The 16,951-nt window shown below is 40.7% G+C and overlaps 1 protein-coding gene across 2 annotated transcripts in view; it reads left to right on the plus strand.

Moving 5' to 3' along the window:
* The window catches only part of AFF3 (ALF transcription elongation factor 3), a 526,951-nt gene that overhangs the window by 79,732 nt on the left and 430,268 nt on the right, over positions 1-16,951 (plus strand). For both annotated transcript variants that reach the window (XM_058534464.1, XM_058534465.1), the window contains exons 2-4: positions 8,333-8,453; positions 9,480-9,792; positions 9,922-10,307. In XM_058534464.1, the coding sequence (XP_058390447.1) occupies positions 8,333-8,453; positions 9,480-9,792; positions 9,922-10,307 (820 nt within the window). The remainder of the gene's footprint in view (positions 1-8,332; positions 8,454-9,479; positions 9,793-9,921; positions 10,308-16,951) is intronic.

Raw genomic sequence — 16,951 nt, forward strand, 5'->3', positions numbered from 1 at the left:
TTCTGCCCCCTGACTTAAGGCACCGTGCCATGACCCTGAGTGGCCACGTGGGGGTTGTATGGAAGGACGTCACGGTTAAAACGTAAGCATGCTATGAAATATGACCCTTCTTGCATATGGCTTTAAAATTCCTGGGAGCTGAAGTTTAGAAACTGATGCTGTAAAGTGAAAAGGAAATTTAACTGAGCATTTGGTGGAGGCAAAGTAATTTATTGGCTCTAACATGAAAAGCCCTGGGAGTAAGCATCCTTCTCATCATGGACACATAAGACTGATGCCAGCTCTGTGCTGCTGGCTGGAAGTGAGCTCTTTGAAACAGCGTAGTAGGGACTTTGCAGGTGGGTCTCATTTGGTTAAGTTACTGCTTTTGTGAGGCTCTGCTACGTCTTTATATTCTACCAAGAAGAAGATGGTAAATCAGAGTAATTGCTTCATCCCAGGGCACTTGAATATTGTCAAGGAAAAAGGTCTTGTTAAGAAACTCAAATTAACTTCTGCTGTTTATACTCTATGGAAAGCCTCTTTGAAAGCTGCTTGCCATACAGCCTAGTGGTTTATTTATCACGGAACAATTCCATTAGAACCTGACACTTGTTCTCATGGCACCAAGACTTAGGATCCCTCAGGAAGAGCATTTAACCCTTGGAAATGCAAAGCTGTCATTTATCTGTCATCTCTCTAGAAACTCACTAGAGTGTGTTTACAAGAGAGATTTGGAAGAGTCATCATTTTCACTGAGTTAGGAAAGCAGTTGGGACTCAGTAAATGATCAGTAAAGAACTGGTAAGCGTCCAGTACCATATTGCAGCAGTGGCTTGTCCACGCTAGTTCTGTTATAAAATGCACTTAACTGTGGTATTCCATAGTTCTTAAGGCGTTCACTGTACAGAATTCAGAGACTGGAGTATTAGTTCATTGCTAGTGCTGACTCATTTGAATTGCTTATCCCAGTTATATTTTATAGGTTTTAGAAGAATTCTTAAAGTTAATGTATATCAACCAAGGAGGCTTAGCAGATCTTAGAAGAATGAACTAAAATTGTCATGATCTGAAAATTAACACCCTTCTTCCTGGCATTTACTAATAAAGGTTGGGGGTACCATTTGTCAAAGCTTGTCAGTGAGCAAGTTCCCTGGGGAGCCAGCAGAGCGGAGTGTAAGAATTTGGTCTCTGGTGCCAGACTGCCTGGCTTCAGACCCAAGCATTGTTGCTCGCTGGCTGTGGGACTTGAACAAGTTAGTTAACCTCAGAGCTTCTTGTTTCTTCACTGGTAAATGGGGATAATGTCTCTTGGGATTTTGAAGACTATCTAATGAAATAATGCATGTGAAGTGCTTTGTACAGTGGCTGCATGTAGTAAGAAAGGGTAGTTGTTTTTATTAGCAAAATTTAATATGGGCCTGATGGGTCTGGGAAGATGGCAGAGATCATCCAAAAAGGCTGTTTTTCTTTGGAATATTTGTGTGCTAAAGTTGTCCACGGGTGTTCGTTACTTTGTGACTCCCTTCCACATATTTCCATTTGTACAAAAGCCATGGTAGAGGAGAAGTGATTGTGGCACAAACCACACTCAATTCTGTTCCCATTCTTGTAGAACAGATGGGCAGCTGTAAGGCAGAGGTCTGTAAATGCTCTCAAAGAGAGTTTCAAGGTTGAATTAAGATTGAGATAACCTTTGTGGTCAGGAACAAACAAATACAAGGTTGGACTGACCGTTTTTTGAGGTGTCCATGGTAAAAATCATCCTGGGGGTCACACCTGTAAAGCTGGTGGTGAGCAAACGGCGTAATGCTATTGGGGGAAAGTAGAGTGAACAGGCATGGGAACTGGACTGACTTGACTCAGAAAGAAGGCCTAGTGTAAGTGAGCAGGGGAATAGAAATGTTCAGTCTTTAAGGGGTTGTTATATGCACCGTTGACCAGTTCTCACTCCTCAGCAGATCTTTAACCACCACCAACCTCACTACCACACTTACCACCCACCCTAACACCACCCATCACCACCCCGCCCCCGTCACCACCACCACCCTCACCACCACAGCTACGACTCAGGGCCTTGAAGGACTCCAGTGGGGAGGATTCTTGCCTCTTTACTGAGCTCGGACTCCAGCCCCATCTTCTCTCTCCCTGAATTGCTTTTATGACCTCTTCATTCCTTGGCCACTCGCTGGCACCTTTCTGCCTTTCAGTCCCCCAGCTCTGTCTGTAGACTAAGGAGGGAATTCGCCAGTACACTTCAACACCTTTGCTTTTCTCTGAATTAAGAAAGGATTATTGATCTTTTATTATTTGCTTTATAAATAACAAGATATGTTAATTAGTTTGACTCATTAAATTTAAAGCAATTGTTATCATTTTAGAGTGTTTGATTAAGTTTCTTTAATTACACACAGTTGCTGATGTTGCAGCTCCAGAGAGCAGCAGAGTTTCTGCAAAACTTTCTTCTCCTCTCCACGTAGTGCCTTTTCTTCTCCCTGTTTGCCCCTGTGGCCGCCAGTCCACACCCCAGGGGCAGGTTAGTATGTTGTCCCAGGACTGTAAATGTCCCATGACCGAAAAGATTGTCTCCTCTGTGATGAAGCTGTTCAAGGCCAGCTCTGATGTAAACTGTAAAGAAAGGGAGAGTGTGTCTGGGAGCCCTTTTTTCTTCCCTGCACCTGCCCTTCGTTTTGTCACTCCAAACCAAGCCTGCTTCAGGGGGGGATCAGATAAACCTATTTAGAGTGAGGTAGCAATGACAGGTTCACAGTGGAGCAAACCAAAGAAATGAGACTTTAAATGTGGAATGCCAGCTGGTTAAAGAAGTAAGACAGTTTAGGCCCGTCACGGCCCTAATTGTCGCCCGTGCGTTTAACACAGTGGCGTTTGGGAGGTCTTCAGGAAATGCTTTTGGACTAACGTGAATTGTATTTCTGCTCGTTGAAGAGGATCATATTTTTTAAACATGGAGAATATGATGACTTTCCTCAAAAGATAGGTGAGAGGTTCATTCTCTTCTTCTTGAATTCATTTATTTCTAGACCCCAACCCTGGAGACAGACCAGTAGGTAGGATAATGTTTGGTTTTTGTTGTTGTTGTTGTTTTGTGAGGAAGATTAGCCCTGAGCTAATATTTGTTGCCAATTTTCCTCTTTTTGCTGAGGAAGACTGGCCCTGGGCTAACATTCGTGCCCATCTTCCTCTACTTTATATGTGGGACGCCTGCCACAGCATGGCTTGATAAGTAGTGCATAGGTCCGCGCCTGGGATCTGAACCTGTGAACCCTGGGCCGCTGAAGCGGAGCACGTGAACTTAACCGCTATGCCACCAGGCCAGCCCCTAGGATAATGTTTTTTTAAGAATAAAACACTTTGATGATTCTAGTCAAGGGGTGCAGTAGCTATATATACCCTTGGCTGAAAGCCTCCTCCTTGGGAGGTGCAGTTTGTTGGAGCAAGTGTTCAGATTTGAATGGGCTGCATATGGATCAGTGCAGGAGGGAGGAGAGCAGTCTCCCAGCCAGCTGGGTCTGCTGGATCAAACCAGGGGCCCAATGGGAGGGGCGGCGGCACTAGCTCTGGCACCTTTCCCTCCAGTAGCGCAGCTTGGGGAGATTGGAGCAGGCTGATGAATGGGTAGGATTTGATGAAAAAGGTGATAGCATCAGCTCTAGCTGGCTTACTTTAGAATCTGTCATTTCTTTATTCACTCATCTACTCTACTATTCTATGTTACCTAGATATCCTCTTTGTGTGTTTGCTGTGGAAAGAGACTGATTTTTCTCTTTTGTTCTTTTGGGAATATAAAAAATTATAGCAGCTCAGCCTTTATTGCAGAATTCTGCTTTTAGTTCTCTCTGAATGAGAAAGAGCTTCCCTTTGTTTCACTCGTCCTGTTTTGCTTCAGTGGGGCTTATGTTCGTTACTTATTCACACTGGGCTTGTAGATGTTAGGGTTTAGGAGGTGTGGTCACCTCCTGACACATGGGCAGCTTCTCTCCCCTGGATAGACATGAAGAAAGTACTTTGGACATTGCTGTTCCTTCTATGTGATGTCTTCTTTATGACATCGTTTGAAGATCAAACTCTGGTTCTAAGTTCCTTGATCTTGAAAAAAGTTAATCTAGTAATAATATCTACCATCCCTGTCTTTCTCTAAGGGGCATTGTAAGGATAATTAAGGGACATATGTGTGAAGTGTTTTGAGCTCAGTAGAAGGGAGAGACCATCAGGCTCAAAGGTGTTACTATTATTTACTTTCATGCTGTTACCATATGATCACGAATACATTAATTTTGGAAATGATGATAATTTCACGTTTTGACATCTGTTCCTACTTAACCAGCATAATTGTTTTTGGCCTGAGCCCTACAAGATACCTCAATTTATGGACCAAAAACAAATAAGTGGGAAATTATCAGAAATGTTTTTACTACGTTTTTCATTGGCTTTTTTTTTTAAATTCTAGAAATAAATAAGTCTTTTAAACGGAGCTGATTAAAAAGCTTCATTTTCTGGGAATGTTGTGCATCTGCAATAAATAATAAATAATATTGTAGCAGTTGGCTGCCTCCACTTTCATGCAAAATAAATAAATACATTTGATGACATACATTTGAGGAGTGTGATTCTTATAATTTTTGCAGAAATAAGGAACAACTTTACAGATGATAGAGATTTTACCATCTGCTGTTAACGAAGAAACATAGCTCGTAACACAAGGCTCTTACTAAGTTTAACGTATATATTGGTATGCCAGGAATCGGAATTCTCTGCAACTTTAGTCAACCATCCCCAGGGAAGCTGACCTGACTTGCAGCATGTCGGGTGAAAGGTTCCTTTGCTTGAAAAGCAGATGACATGGTCCACACATTGCTTGAATGGCAGTGGAGGGAAGAGGGCTGAGGTTTAATGGTGAGAGATCAAGAGAAAGGCGCTCTCCAGGATTGTGAGTACCTACACAGATTTTGCCTGTAATTAGTGGAATGGTGGACTCACTGTCGAGAAGAACTGTCTTTTTGAGTGAAAACATTTAGTGTTGGTAGAAGAGATAAAAGTTCAGGTGCTTAGGGAGAGAGGGGGGATAGCAAGTCCAGACTTTCTCTTACAATGACATTTGCTTTAAGCAGGTGACATTTTAGCTTCCTAGGCCTGACATGACACATGGGGGTTGTGGTTCTAGTTAAGGATAAGGAGTGAGTGGGTTACCGTTAAGAAGGGCTGAATGCTCAGTGGAGGCTACAGAGCTGCCTACCGAGGAAAGAGAAGAGAAACCAAAGCAAAGTCATCGAAGAAGTATTGCCTCTCTTTTTGTGTTTCTTTTGCTCTCCTCTGGAGACGGGGGGTTGATTGTCATTTTTGGTCATTCTGGTTTAATCTGATGGGGTGGAGGTTACTGTATGGCACAAGCATCATGGTGGTCCCATAAAAGATGGCCAGTGCATTTCTATTAGTAGATTATGTGTAAGTGGTCTTGAGGGTGTTCAGTCCTTCTTAGTACTAGAAGCCATAGGCAGAGTGTGTGGGCAGAACCTCATTGGAGAACTTTAGCTAGCAATGGTCTGCATCTTGGAGTTTTTTGGGTTATCTTCAAGCTTAAAAGGGTTGGGGAATAAGGCAGGTTTAGTTAAAGGGGAGCAGCATCACCCTCACCTCCAACTTCTCCGTATTCGGAAGTGATCTTTGCTCCCTGACCCTGGAAATGCAGTGAATCTGATATCTGCCTAATTGATTTTGGCTTGTATCCTAACGCCTTTGTTTTAAACATCGAAGCCACATTGCGAAATAGGTAGGGTTTATAAATTTGTTTTCATTGCTATACTCTACATTGCCCTTCCCTTTTTCTTCATGCCTCCTGTTTGGACCCCCTTTGGACCCAGGTGTCCTTGTGCCCTTTCCCCCTGGCCTTTGGGAAGAAAGCTGGCAAACTCATGCACAGTAAGATACTGAAGGCTGATCAGGTTTAAAGTGTTTTCCCTTCTTGTGGTGTCTACATTTCTTACAGGGGTGAAGACATCTTAACCCAGAGGAATGACTCTCTAGTTGTGGAATTTCAGTCATCAGCCAGCAGATGCAGGAGGTATTATTTTGGGCATGGGGGCCTTCTCAGAAGCCCAGAAATCATTCTAAATGCCTGCTCCATGTTACATAAGACCATTTTGTGCGTCACACTCGTCTTGTGTGTTTGGTTGGCTTGACCTGGCTGAGGACAGCAAGCATGTTTGTGGAAGTCTCTGTGCATGGAGTTCCCCACAGTGGGTGCTTCACAGATGGCTGTACGTGCTGCAGAGGGGAAGACGTGCGGTGCATGCAATGCAAGCTTATTTGTCTGACTACAAATGCTGATTTTGGTCCAAAAGTTGCAAATTCCTAGCAAAACTAGAATTCTCCTCTTAGTTAAAGCCCACTTCATGCCCATCCACAGCATGTGTGTCCTCAGAGAAGTCTCCATTTGAAATTCGTGGAATGTTCACAAAAGCTGGGGTTTCACGTTGCAAATGTCCACAAGCAGACAGAACAATCTTACCCTTTCCTTTGAACTTGAAGCCTGGTTCTGTGAATAAGAGTGTCATTTCCATCTCCTACCTTCCTCTGCCGGTCACTGTCACCACGGCCACCCCAGAGGGTTCTCAGTGATTGTGAGTTGTGGAGCTGTGAGTCTCTCAGTTGGTAAGGCTGTGACTGCAGCCTCCCTTTATAGGAAGGTCACTAGTTGGACTCCCAAATCTAGTAACTTTGGGTAATGTACTAAGGATGAATTAAAATGCCAATAGGCTACATGTTCTGGGTGTTTTAACATTCCCTAATCTTAAATTTAAGTGAAATACCTTAGGTGCTCTCGCAGCCTTGCCAGAAGTGTATTTACCATTACCCCTTAGACAGTGAATTTAAAGTATATTCTGGCCACACGGGCGGAGCTAGGAGGATAAGCAATATTTGTTTTATGATCATTTTATTTTGTCCTCTGCAGCTACATGACACGAATATTCTCTTTTACTCAAGAAAGCAATTTAGCTAAAAAAAAAAAAAACTCACTATTTTCATAAGTTTCTTTGAACCCACAGATCCTTTTTATTATTAACAACATTTAATAGCAATACATTGGATTTTTTGGCAGCTAAAAGTATGCCAAAGCCTTTTTATAGATTACTTTCACGTTTAAACCTTATAACAACACCACGAAACATCCCCGTTTTATATGAAGACACTGGGGTGCAGACAGATTGTGTGGATTTTCTGCCATTGTGTTGCTGGTTGTAGGAGAACCACAGTAGGTAGTTGTCCTGGCTCCCAGCTCAGGCGTCTGTCTGCTAGACTGAGTGGGAGCTCTAAGCAAAATGAAGACAAGGTCACTTAAAGTAAATGCTTCTGCTGGAAAATAAAGATCGTGCTCATTTTGAGGGACATGTCAGTTCTTTACAACTGGCAGTCTTAGTTCTGTTGTCTACACTGAGGCAAGATTTCTTTATCTAGGGGGTTGAAAAAACAAGCATATTTCCTTCCATCAGTAAATGGACTTCTTCTTAGTTGAATTAGCCCCTTTATTTTCTCCTTATTAGGAGGAAGGAACACTATTTCTTTCTTAGTCCTTCTAGTTATCTGGTGTCTGGTCACTTCATAATTGTATTTTAGGAGAATGGATATTAATTTTCTTCAACAAAAAGGCTGAGTTCTGTGAAGACACACCATAATTCAATTTCCGTTCTCTCTCTTTGTTGCCTGTGCCCCTTCCTCCTGGCACATTTTTCATAGTTGGGAGGAGTGATAGTGTCAAGTATATCAGAGGGAAGTATTGATGCAGTAGTAGTTTGACGACCTGACTGATTAGCAGAGATCAGAAGGCGGCTCATAACTGTGAACACCAGTGCAGCATAGAATCTGAACAGCTCTTTAGGGAGCTAGTTAATGAAAGAATCACTACAGAAACACAGCCATGCAAAAAAATAAGAAAGAAAAGAATGGAGGCATTCCCATCTAACACTCAGGGACTATGTCATAAGAGGAAATACACTCATGATTTCTATTTACACATCGCTGTAATTACCATCTGCCTTAACATTACTTTCAGTCTTCTCCTGTCCAAGTTGCTTAGATACTTCCTCTTTCACTTTCAGGCAGAGAGGTCTAGTACTGGTTGGAACTTGTCCTAAGGATTCTTTCCCTCCTGAAGAATGTAATTATCAGACACCTGAGCTGGAACTGCTTGATTAGACTGGCTTTGATCTGATTCATCTTCTTGTTATCGTCACCATCTGTCCATGAACCAGACTTCTGTACTCCGGTGAATGTTAGATGGGGCTTTAGCCTTCATTTTTTCGCATGTGGTTGTTCTCTTCTCTTTCTCCTGATGCAGTGTCTATGAACCAGATAGAAATGTGTTACGGAGGAAAGAACGAGAAAGAAGAAATCAGGAAACGCAACAGGATGATGGCACATTTAATTCGAGTTACTCTCTCTTCAGTGAACCTTACAAGGTAGATGGTTTTCAGTTGTTCATTTCCACCCCTCACTTGTACCCTTACCCCCATGATGACAGACTTGACTAGAAGAGTTGACCAACCAAACTTCAGTTAGTTTTCTGCCTGTTCAGCCCAGGAAAGACAACTTGACCACTAAGAATGGGGTCATTCTCCCACAAATCTTGGTGTATTTTAGGAGATTGTCTTTATTGGCTACTTCCTCAGTAAAATGTAACTTTTGCTTAATATTGAGATCTACTTGCTGTGATTTTTATCAATAATATAGACTTCGTCTCTGCACTGATTTTCACAGTCAATGCCATTTGTTACCTTTTCTAAGCTATTAGGAAACAAGAAGAGGTTGGGTTACATATTTGTCACACATGAATCATGTTAGGATCAGGGTACCTTATAGGGCCAATAAGAGAGAAACTGTTGGATTGTTTTTCATTTATACCAAAGGCCAGAAATATAACCTCTCTTCCAAAATGAAATATGTTCCCAGATTTCACTAATATCTTAGGTTGTGTGGAGCTATGGATAGTTCAGGCTGGTAGCTTCTTGCACATTTAGTCCCATGTTCACTTTAAGCTTCTCTCTGACTTCTTCTGCCTGTCACTCTGGGTTTCTGACAAGAATAATTATATATTTAGAAATTGGGAGCAGAACTATTTGAGCCAAATCTGAACTTTGAAGCAAAGCTTCCAATGGAACTACAAAAAAGAAAAGAAAATCCAGTCCCGGCAAACCTTAATCCAGACCATTTTGTGAAGCTGCAGTAGTAAATTTTCTGATTTTCTTAGCGCAGCACAGCACCAAGGATAGAGTCCCTTTTTGTGCACTCTGAGGCCGTTAACAGCTTTCTGGTTCTGGTGCGATGCAGAGTGCTGACAGACGTCTTCAGAGATGACGATTTTGATTTCATCTCTCAGCTCTCGTTCTGAACCCTGGCTCTGCAATCGATAAAGATACCTCTCCATTATTTCTCATATTTCTGTTTTCTCTAACAATTGGGTGGATGTTGTGTTTTTCTTTCTCCAGACTAACAAGGGTGATGAGCTCTCCAACCGGCTCCAGAATACTTTAGGCAATTATGATGAAATGAAAGACTTTTTAACTGATAGATCTAATCAGAGTCATCTCGTTGGTGTTCCCAAACCTGGGGTTCCTCAGGCTCCTGTGAACAAGATTGATGAACATTTTGTTGCAGATTCAAGAGCCCAGACCCAGCCCTCGTCTGTCTGTAGCACTGCATCTTCCACACCAGTAGCTGTCCCCGTGCAGCAGAGTAAGAGGGGCACCATGGGCTGGCAGAAGACTGGGCATCCACCATCTGATGGCCAAGAGAGAGCAAGTAAGCACGGACACAGGTTGCTTGATTTTCACAAATCTGCTAATCCAAAGAACCATAATAAAAACCCTAATTATTGTGTGTCAAGCCCCTCATCCTCATCTTCCTCTTCTTCTTCTTCTTCCAACTCAGCACAACAGGGCTCTCTCAGGACCTTGCTTGGCGATGGTGTCGGCAGACCGCAGTCACGGGCCAAACAAGTGTGCAATGTAGAGGTTGGTCTTCAGACTCAGGAAAGGCCACCTGCTATGGCAGCCAAGCACAGTGGCAGCGGACACTGTGTTCAGAACTTTCCTCCATCCCTGGCTTCAAAACCCAGCGTGGTCCAGCAGAAACCAACTGCATATGTGCGGCCGATGGATGGCCAAGATCAGGCTCCTGATGAATCTCCGAAGCTTAAGTCATCCACAGAAGCCAGCGTGCACTGCACATCATACAGGGGAGTCCCAACCACCAAGCCAGAGTCTGCCAGAGCCAAGGCCAAGCTTTCCAAGTTCAGCATTCCCAAACAAGGAGAGGTGAGTCTGTTCTCAATATTACTTACATGCATCTGAGTAGTTCTCAGTGACCACCTGACAGTTGAAAGTTCAATTCCCATGTTTCTTTATTTCGATGTGTGACTGACTTCATGTGGTAGGATTTGTAGCAATCAATAAAGGAGGATGTACACGTAAATAATGATTTCTTAAAATCTCAAGTTGATTATAATCAAAATTTTTTAAGTATCAAAAAATACAATTGTGTGTCTGTGTTAGTTCGGGAAGGAATGACTCCTTCAATATTGTCCAAGGGATTTTTTTTTTTGTGAAGAAGCCAGTGTTGATGGAGATATAGACTACAAATAAAAGTACTTCAAAGTCTATAATTTTTATTATGTAAAGAGGTTAATTATTATGTAAAAGAGTTCAGAAATTCAACATTTTTGTCAGTTTTGAAATGTTCCAAGACACACTTCACGAAGTACACCTCATAATGATTTTTAAAGTAATTGTTAAATGATTCAATATTGAATATAGTGAATATTCAAATGTATGAGATGTCCCATCCATAGTATAATATTTAAGATCCAGGTTTATTGATGTTCATCAAGTAAGAACTCTCCTTATCCTGTAAAAATGATCTTAGGTTAAATGAAGAGAGTCAAATCTTTTAGTTCAGATTCTTTTGGTTTGCATTTTGATTTTATTCTAAAGTATTTTTTCATTACATTAAAAAATATGTAGATTGGTTGTATGGAATATTGGAATTCAAAACAAGCAAATCACATAGGTAGCAAAGAGGCCATGACTAGTCACTTGAAGAGTAAATCTGGGTAGAAAATGAAGTTTTGTTTTAGAGAAACACATCTCATCCTATAATCCAAATTGAAGACAGTTGTCAAGAACACATGAAGAAGAAATATGACTGCACTTGTTTTTGTTTTGCTGTGATATACTAACTAAAATAAAATTTGCATCCTAGAACATTGTCCTTAGGAACTACTCAGTTTTCTTTTTCTTTTTGATGTATTCTTTTTTAAAGATGGAGTCACAATGTGGCCAGAGTATTTTGTCTTAATTTGATTTAATAACCAAATGAAACAAATGATTTGACATTTCTCATTTCATGTCTGACAAGGCTGAGCATAACCATTTCTGTGTTATCATCTCGGAAAGCACCACGTGTCAGTTGGGAGATCAACATATCATATTACCCTTAGAGAAGACATAATTTTTTACTCTGAGATATTTACAAAGGTTCTAATGAGGAAATTAATTGACATGTATACTGGTAACTTCTTTAGATTATTCATTTATGATGGGTCTCATAAAGTGTTCTTTAGGAATTAATAGATGGAAAATGTAACTTCCTCAAGCATTTGTGTTTTGTTTTGTTTTTTGGCTGAGGAAGATTTGCCCTGAGCTAACATCTGTTGCCGATCTTCCTCTTTTTTTTTTTTTTTTTTTGGCTTGAGAAAGATTAGCCCTGAGCTAACATCTGTGCCAGTCTTCCTCCATTTTGTATGTGGGTCGCCGCCACAGCATGGCTGACGAGTGGTATAGGTCTGCACCCGGAATCCAAACCTGTGAACCCAGGCCACTGAAATAGAGCATGCCAAACTTAACCACTATGCCATGGGGCCAGCCCCAAGCACTTGTGTTTAAAAGTTTGTAGGAAACACACATAGATACCATCTTACAAAACTAAATTCGTCAAGCTTTCTGATATTTTTGTTTTTGTTTTTTATTTTTGGTGAGGAAGATTGGCTCTGAGCTAACATCTGTTGCCAATCCTCCTCTTTTTTGTTGAGGAAGATTAGCCCTGAACTAACGTCTGTGCCCGTCTTCCTCTATTTTTCCTATGTGGGACACCACTACCCATGGCTTGATGATCTGTGTGTATGTCCGTGCCCGGGATTCGAACCTGTGAACCCCATGCCGCTGAAGCCGAACGTGAGAACTTAACCACTATGTCACTGGGCTGAAGCCGAGCACGAGAACGGAACCACTATGTCACTGGGCCGACCCCTCTGATTTTTGTTATCGTTATCAAGTGATCTGTACTGGCAAAGAAAGCATGGCTTATCCTTGAACAGAGGTGACTACAACCACCAGGAATCCCTTTATAATTTTAATCTCAATTGGTTCCTTGTTAAATTGATTTTTATGTACCAAAGAAACTTCAAATTTATTGGGTAAAAATTTATTTATTTACTTTGGAACCCAATGAGTCGATAAAGCTCTGGTTAAAAGCCAGTTTTTGATAGCCAGTACAGCCTTATGTAGATAACTATACAGTTTTCATTTGGGATATGTCATTAATAATGTCGACACTTGCAGGATGTCCTTCCAGGACCCCAGATTGGGAATGCCATGCTGTACTAGTGTTCAGTAATCACAGAAAGAGGGAAATGCCTGAGATAGAGAGTCATACTGAGAGAAAGTAGAGCTTTTATATAGGAAGTATTTCATTTCCCCTACATATCATGACATTGAACCAGTCAGCCTGATCCCTTCCTAACATTCTATACAGAGTACTTCAAAGAAGCCAGTCGTGCATTGATAGAAAAAGGTAAGAAGAAGTGTTGTTTATCGAACAAAGTTATAACAAGGGGTGCGGGATATACAGTCCTTATTTTAGCAAAAGGGTTTGTGTATTCTGGAAAATATGATCATTTGAATCTTGTAACACTTGTATTTTTTACCAGTCCTCTATCATAATAAGAAAATAATTCTTTCCTAGTTGGCAGCAGGGTGGTATTTGTAAGTTGTATTTATTTCCTGTCCTTCAAACTCAAAGGTTTTTTTTTTTGTTTATAGTACTCCAAGAGATTAAGAAATACCCTTTTGCAAGTACATCATTCAATATTTATAGAGCGTTCCTATAAAATCCACAATCATAACATGGAAACTGAAGAATTTTATAACTAATGTTATTTTACTTCTGAGGGAATATTTGCTTTTATTTTTTGGAGGGAATAAGACAATTTAATGTGGCAAACAATTTAAAAAATATTAATGCCTATTTTTTTTTTTTTTACACAAATACCACAGGATTTTGATATTTCCGCAAATAGAAAAAAGTGTCGGGTAAAATGACATAAAACGAGGGAAGTGCAACTAGGGCTGTGTGGCATTGTGTAGGTACAGTCCTCATAAGAAAATCAAATCAATGACTAGGTGTAATATGACGTGAGAAATTAAAAAAATAAATCTAAGATGTGATGTCTGCCTCTAAGAAATTTACATGAATTGAGTAAATGAGACTCCAGCGCTTAGCTTTTTTTTTTTTGATTTTATTTATTTTTTTCCCCCAAAGCCCCAGTAGATAGTTGTATGTCATAGCTGCACATCCTTCTAGTTGCTGTATGTGGGATGCGGCCTCAGCATGGCCGGAGAAGCGGTGCGTCGGTGCGCGCCTGGGATCCCAACCCCGGGCCGCCAGTAGTGGAGTGCGCGCACTTAACCGCTAAGCCACGGGGCCGGCCCTGGCACTTAGCTTTTAATTTGCAATTTCTCTCACTTACAGTCCAAACTAAATTTAAAATTGGCCCTAGGAAAATTCCCTCACCTTCACAATCCATGTCGTAGAAAAATATTCTCTGTTATCTTTAAAAATTGAGAGTCTCTTTTGCCTTATTTTATACTTCATAAATTCTTTATTCTTTCCCTTACAACATCTGCACTCTATTTGCTGCCATGGTGAATGATTTGTTATAATTTTTTAGTCTTCAATAATAGGTAATTAGTGTAAAAAAAAATTCAGTGCAATTTGATGTAAAAGTTAAAGACCTCAAGGGAATTCCTTAACTGATACACCTGCCACTTGGCTGGGTTTTCCCAACTCAGTTTTGTGTTTAATGAAAAACATATTTTTGTTGTTATAGCTGAGTCTTTTATTCTTGATGCCACCCCTCATTAAGTGACCCTTCCCTGGAGTATCACTTGGAAGCGTTACTATGTTAGGTGAGAGACAAGGGACTTAAAGAATGACTGAAGCATGTATTCTAGTACGTTCTAGGGTAGAGCACACTAAATCTTATTTCCAGTTGAAGTGGATTATTTTTTGTTTCACACACATGTACGAAATTAATGTTTTGCCCTTAACATGTAATTGAAGATCCAGACATTGGGGACTGTTAACCTAGACGGGTGGGTAGAGGTTTTGTGGGACCTAAAATTTATACTGTCCTCGGGATCCTCTTTAGGAAAAAAGGAATAGAAAAATACTGTACACTTGAAATTTTTGCAAAAACATGTATTAACACATTGCTAGGGTGCCTCCTGGGGCCTTGGAGGAATCTCTAAGAGGCTCAGAAGCTTATGCGTCATTAGCTTCATGGTGTATCTGTCTTTGGATCATGGAATAATAAGAAATTATTGTTAAAATGATAATTTTAGATTAGAAAATAGGGCTTTATATTAGCATCGAACTTGGTAGAATTTAAAATACATATTTATATGCTAGGTAATATAGGCAAGGCAAAAATGGGACAATGCTATGAAAAAGCCTAATATGCAGTGCCATTGAGACAAAATATGGGTATCACAGGCTGTGAAATCAGTTTGTTTGATAAGTTACAGCCTCAGTAGTGGTATTCTAAAACATGCATATTTTAGTTTCTGTTTGCTGCTAATTTAATAAATAGCAATGATTTGAAACTGCTCTTGCAGAGGGCTCTGATGGCTGGGAATAGAACGCATTTGAAAAGCCAGGGAAGGATGGAAGCCAGTAGCTGCCACCCTTAGCTTAGTCAGTGATAAGGAAAGAGACACCTAAATTTGACTATGAATTAATAGACTGTATATTAGGAGTTTTATTAGTGATTGATAATACATCCACAAGAACAGAGTAACCATTTTTGGTTCATTAGAATTTTATTTGTTAAAATAAGTAATTAAATAGTTTAAGATGTATTGATTAATTATAGCATTTTCATAATGGACATGCTAAAATCACCATTTATACCACGAATAAGAGCAGAAAGATAAAGCACCGTGATTGCACAAAATAGCTTCCTAGAAAGGCAATTAACTGATTTTTTTTTTTAAGTTCACAGAAGATAAATGATGTAGGCTTCCTATTTCCTGTCACTCTTGGTTACCTTTGTATGAAAATGGATTTCTTCCAAATTAAAGTTGGCACCAGCCTGTCAGACGAAAAAGGCATCTGCAAAGCAATGTGTACATTCCATATTCATGCCAGTCTACATTTCTTAATTACGTTTGAGATGTATAATGTTTTCAAATCCAGATGTGCTATCTGATTGCTCATTGATGAAATGAGGGTGTGGCCAGCCTGGAGACTTGGTTTCCCTGTCTGTGCTGGTCTCCTCCTCCCCATCACGATCACCTCCATCTTCCTTCACCCGTTGCAGACAGAGCCCACGTCCTGTGGGACAGTGTGGCTTAGGAACAGCACAGATGCTTACTCTGCCCTTCCTTTTCTTCACATAGTGCATGTCCCTCATTCTCTTAGCGAGGACCTGGGGACCGTGTCCCATGTAGACTTAGAAGAGTGAAGACTCACAACTGTGGTCTCAGATGCTGGGTGAAAGCACTTCCTTTCCATCGTATAGATGGGTTGTTCTGAAGGTCGTAATGAAGGCTGGCAAGTGGAAATGTTTCCATATTTTTTGGTCCTTTATGTTCAGCCAGCTGGGCCCTCAAAGGTAAAGCACTTAATCACTTAAAAATAACTTCAGTTTCTATAACTCTTTATTGAAAAATTTGAAGAAAGCATATTAAAATGTGTCCTGCTGTGCGAAGGTGCTGGTGTCCTTTTCTGTTCCCTTTCCTCTCTGGCCTCCTCTAGATTCATATTATAAAGCCAAGCTTTCTAGCCATAAGGTGGGAAACTATTCCCAAGATGGAGGCCTTGGGGGCAGGACCTGGAGGGAGGCTATTAGCAAACTCCACTTTATTTTTCCCGTGTATTTTCTCAGTTCTCATAAAGCTACCTCCCCTAAAAAGCATCTGGACAGATTAGAGGGCTGTTTTCCCTTAAATTGCAACCTTATGTGTGTTGACTCCAAATCTGGTCTAATCAGAGATGGAGGCCTCTGTGTTTGGAGTCACTTGGAAAGCTGATATGTGAGCTGGTATCTCTTCCACCCTGGAAAAAGTGTCAGTAAATAGTGCAATGAGAAAAGCCTCTTCTTTTTATTTTATCCTTTTTTGGTTGGAAATCGTGTGTAAGCTTTCAGATACACAGGGCAGGTGTAGAACACAGTGGAATGATCGTGGCTCTGCAGACTAGCAAGGACGAGGTTCAAATCCTGGCTCTGCCCCTCGTTAGCCATGTGGCCGGGAGCAAGCAGTTTAACTTTGCCAGGCCTCGGTTTCCTTGTATGTGAAGTGGAGAAAATGATAATATCTATTTGGCAGAGTCATCGGAAGGAGGAATAGATGAGATGAAGTATGTAATGTGCTTAGCACAGTGATAATATAGTAAGCATTTGGTAAACATTGGCTACATTATTCTTATTAGAAGTACCTGTGAAACAACAAAAGCAAACAAGATTTAAAAATGAGGATATTATTGGAAGTGGTTTTGTGTGTGTGTGTGAGAGAGCTGGAGAGAGAGAGGCAGAGAGATGAGGTGGGAGAAAGGAAAATGAAATTCTGAAAGTTCTTTTGTATTTATTTGTTAGAAATAAATGAAATCTTGAAGACTGAGATTT

This window comes from Diceros bicornis, chromosome 40 (assembly GCF_020826845.1).
Source record: "Diceros bicornis minor isolate mBicDic1 chromosome 40, mDicBic1.mat.cur, whole genome shotgun sequence".
Taxonomy (NCBI): Eukaryota; Metazoa; Chordata; class Mammalia; order Perissodactyla; family Rhinocerotidae; genus Diceros; species Diceros bicornis.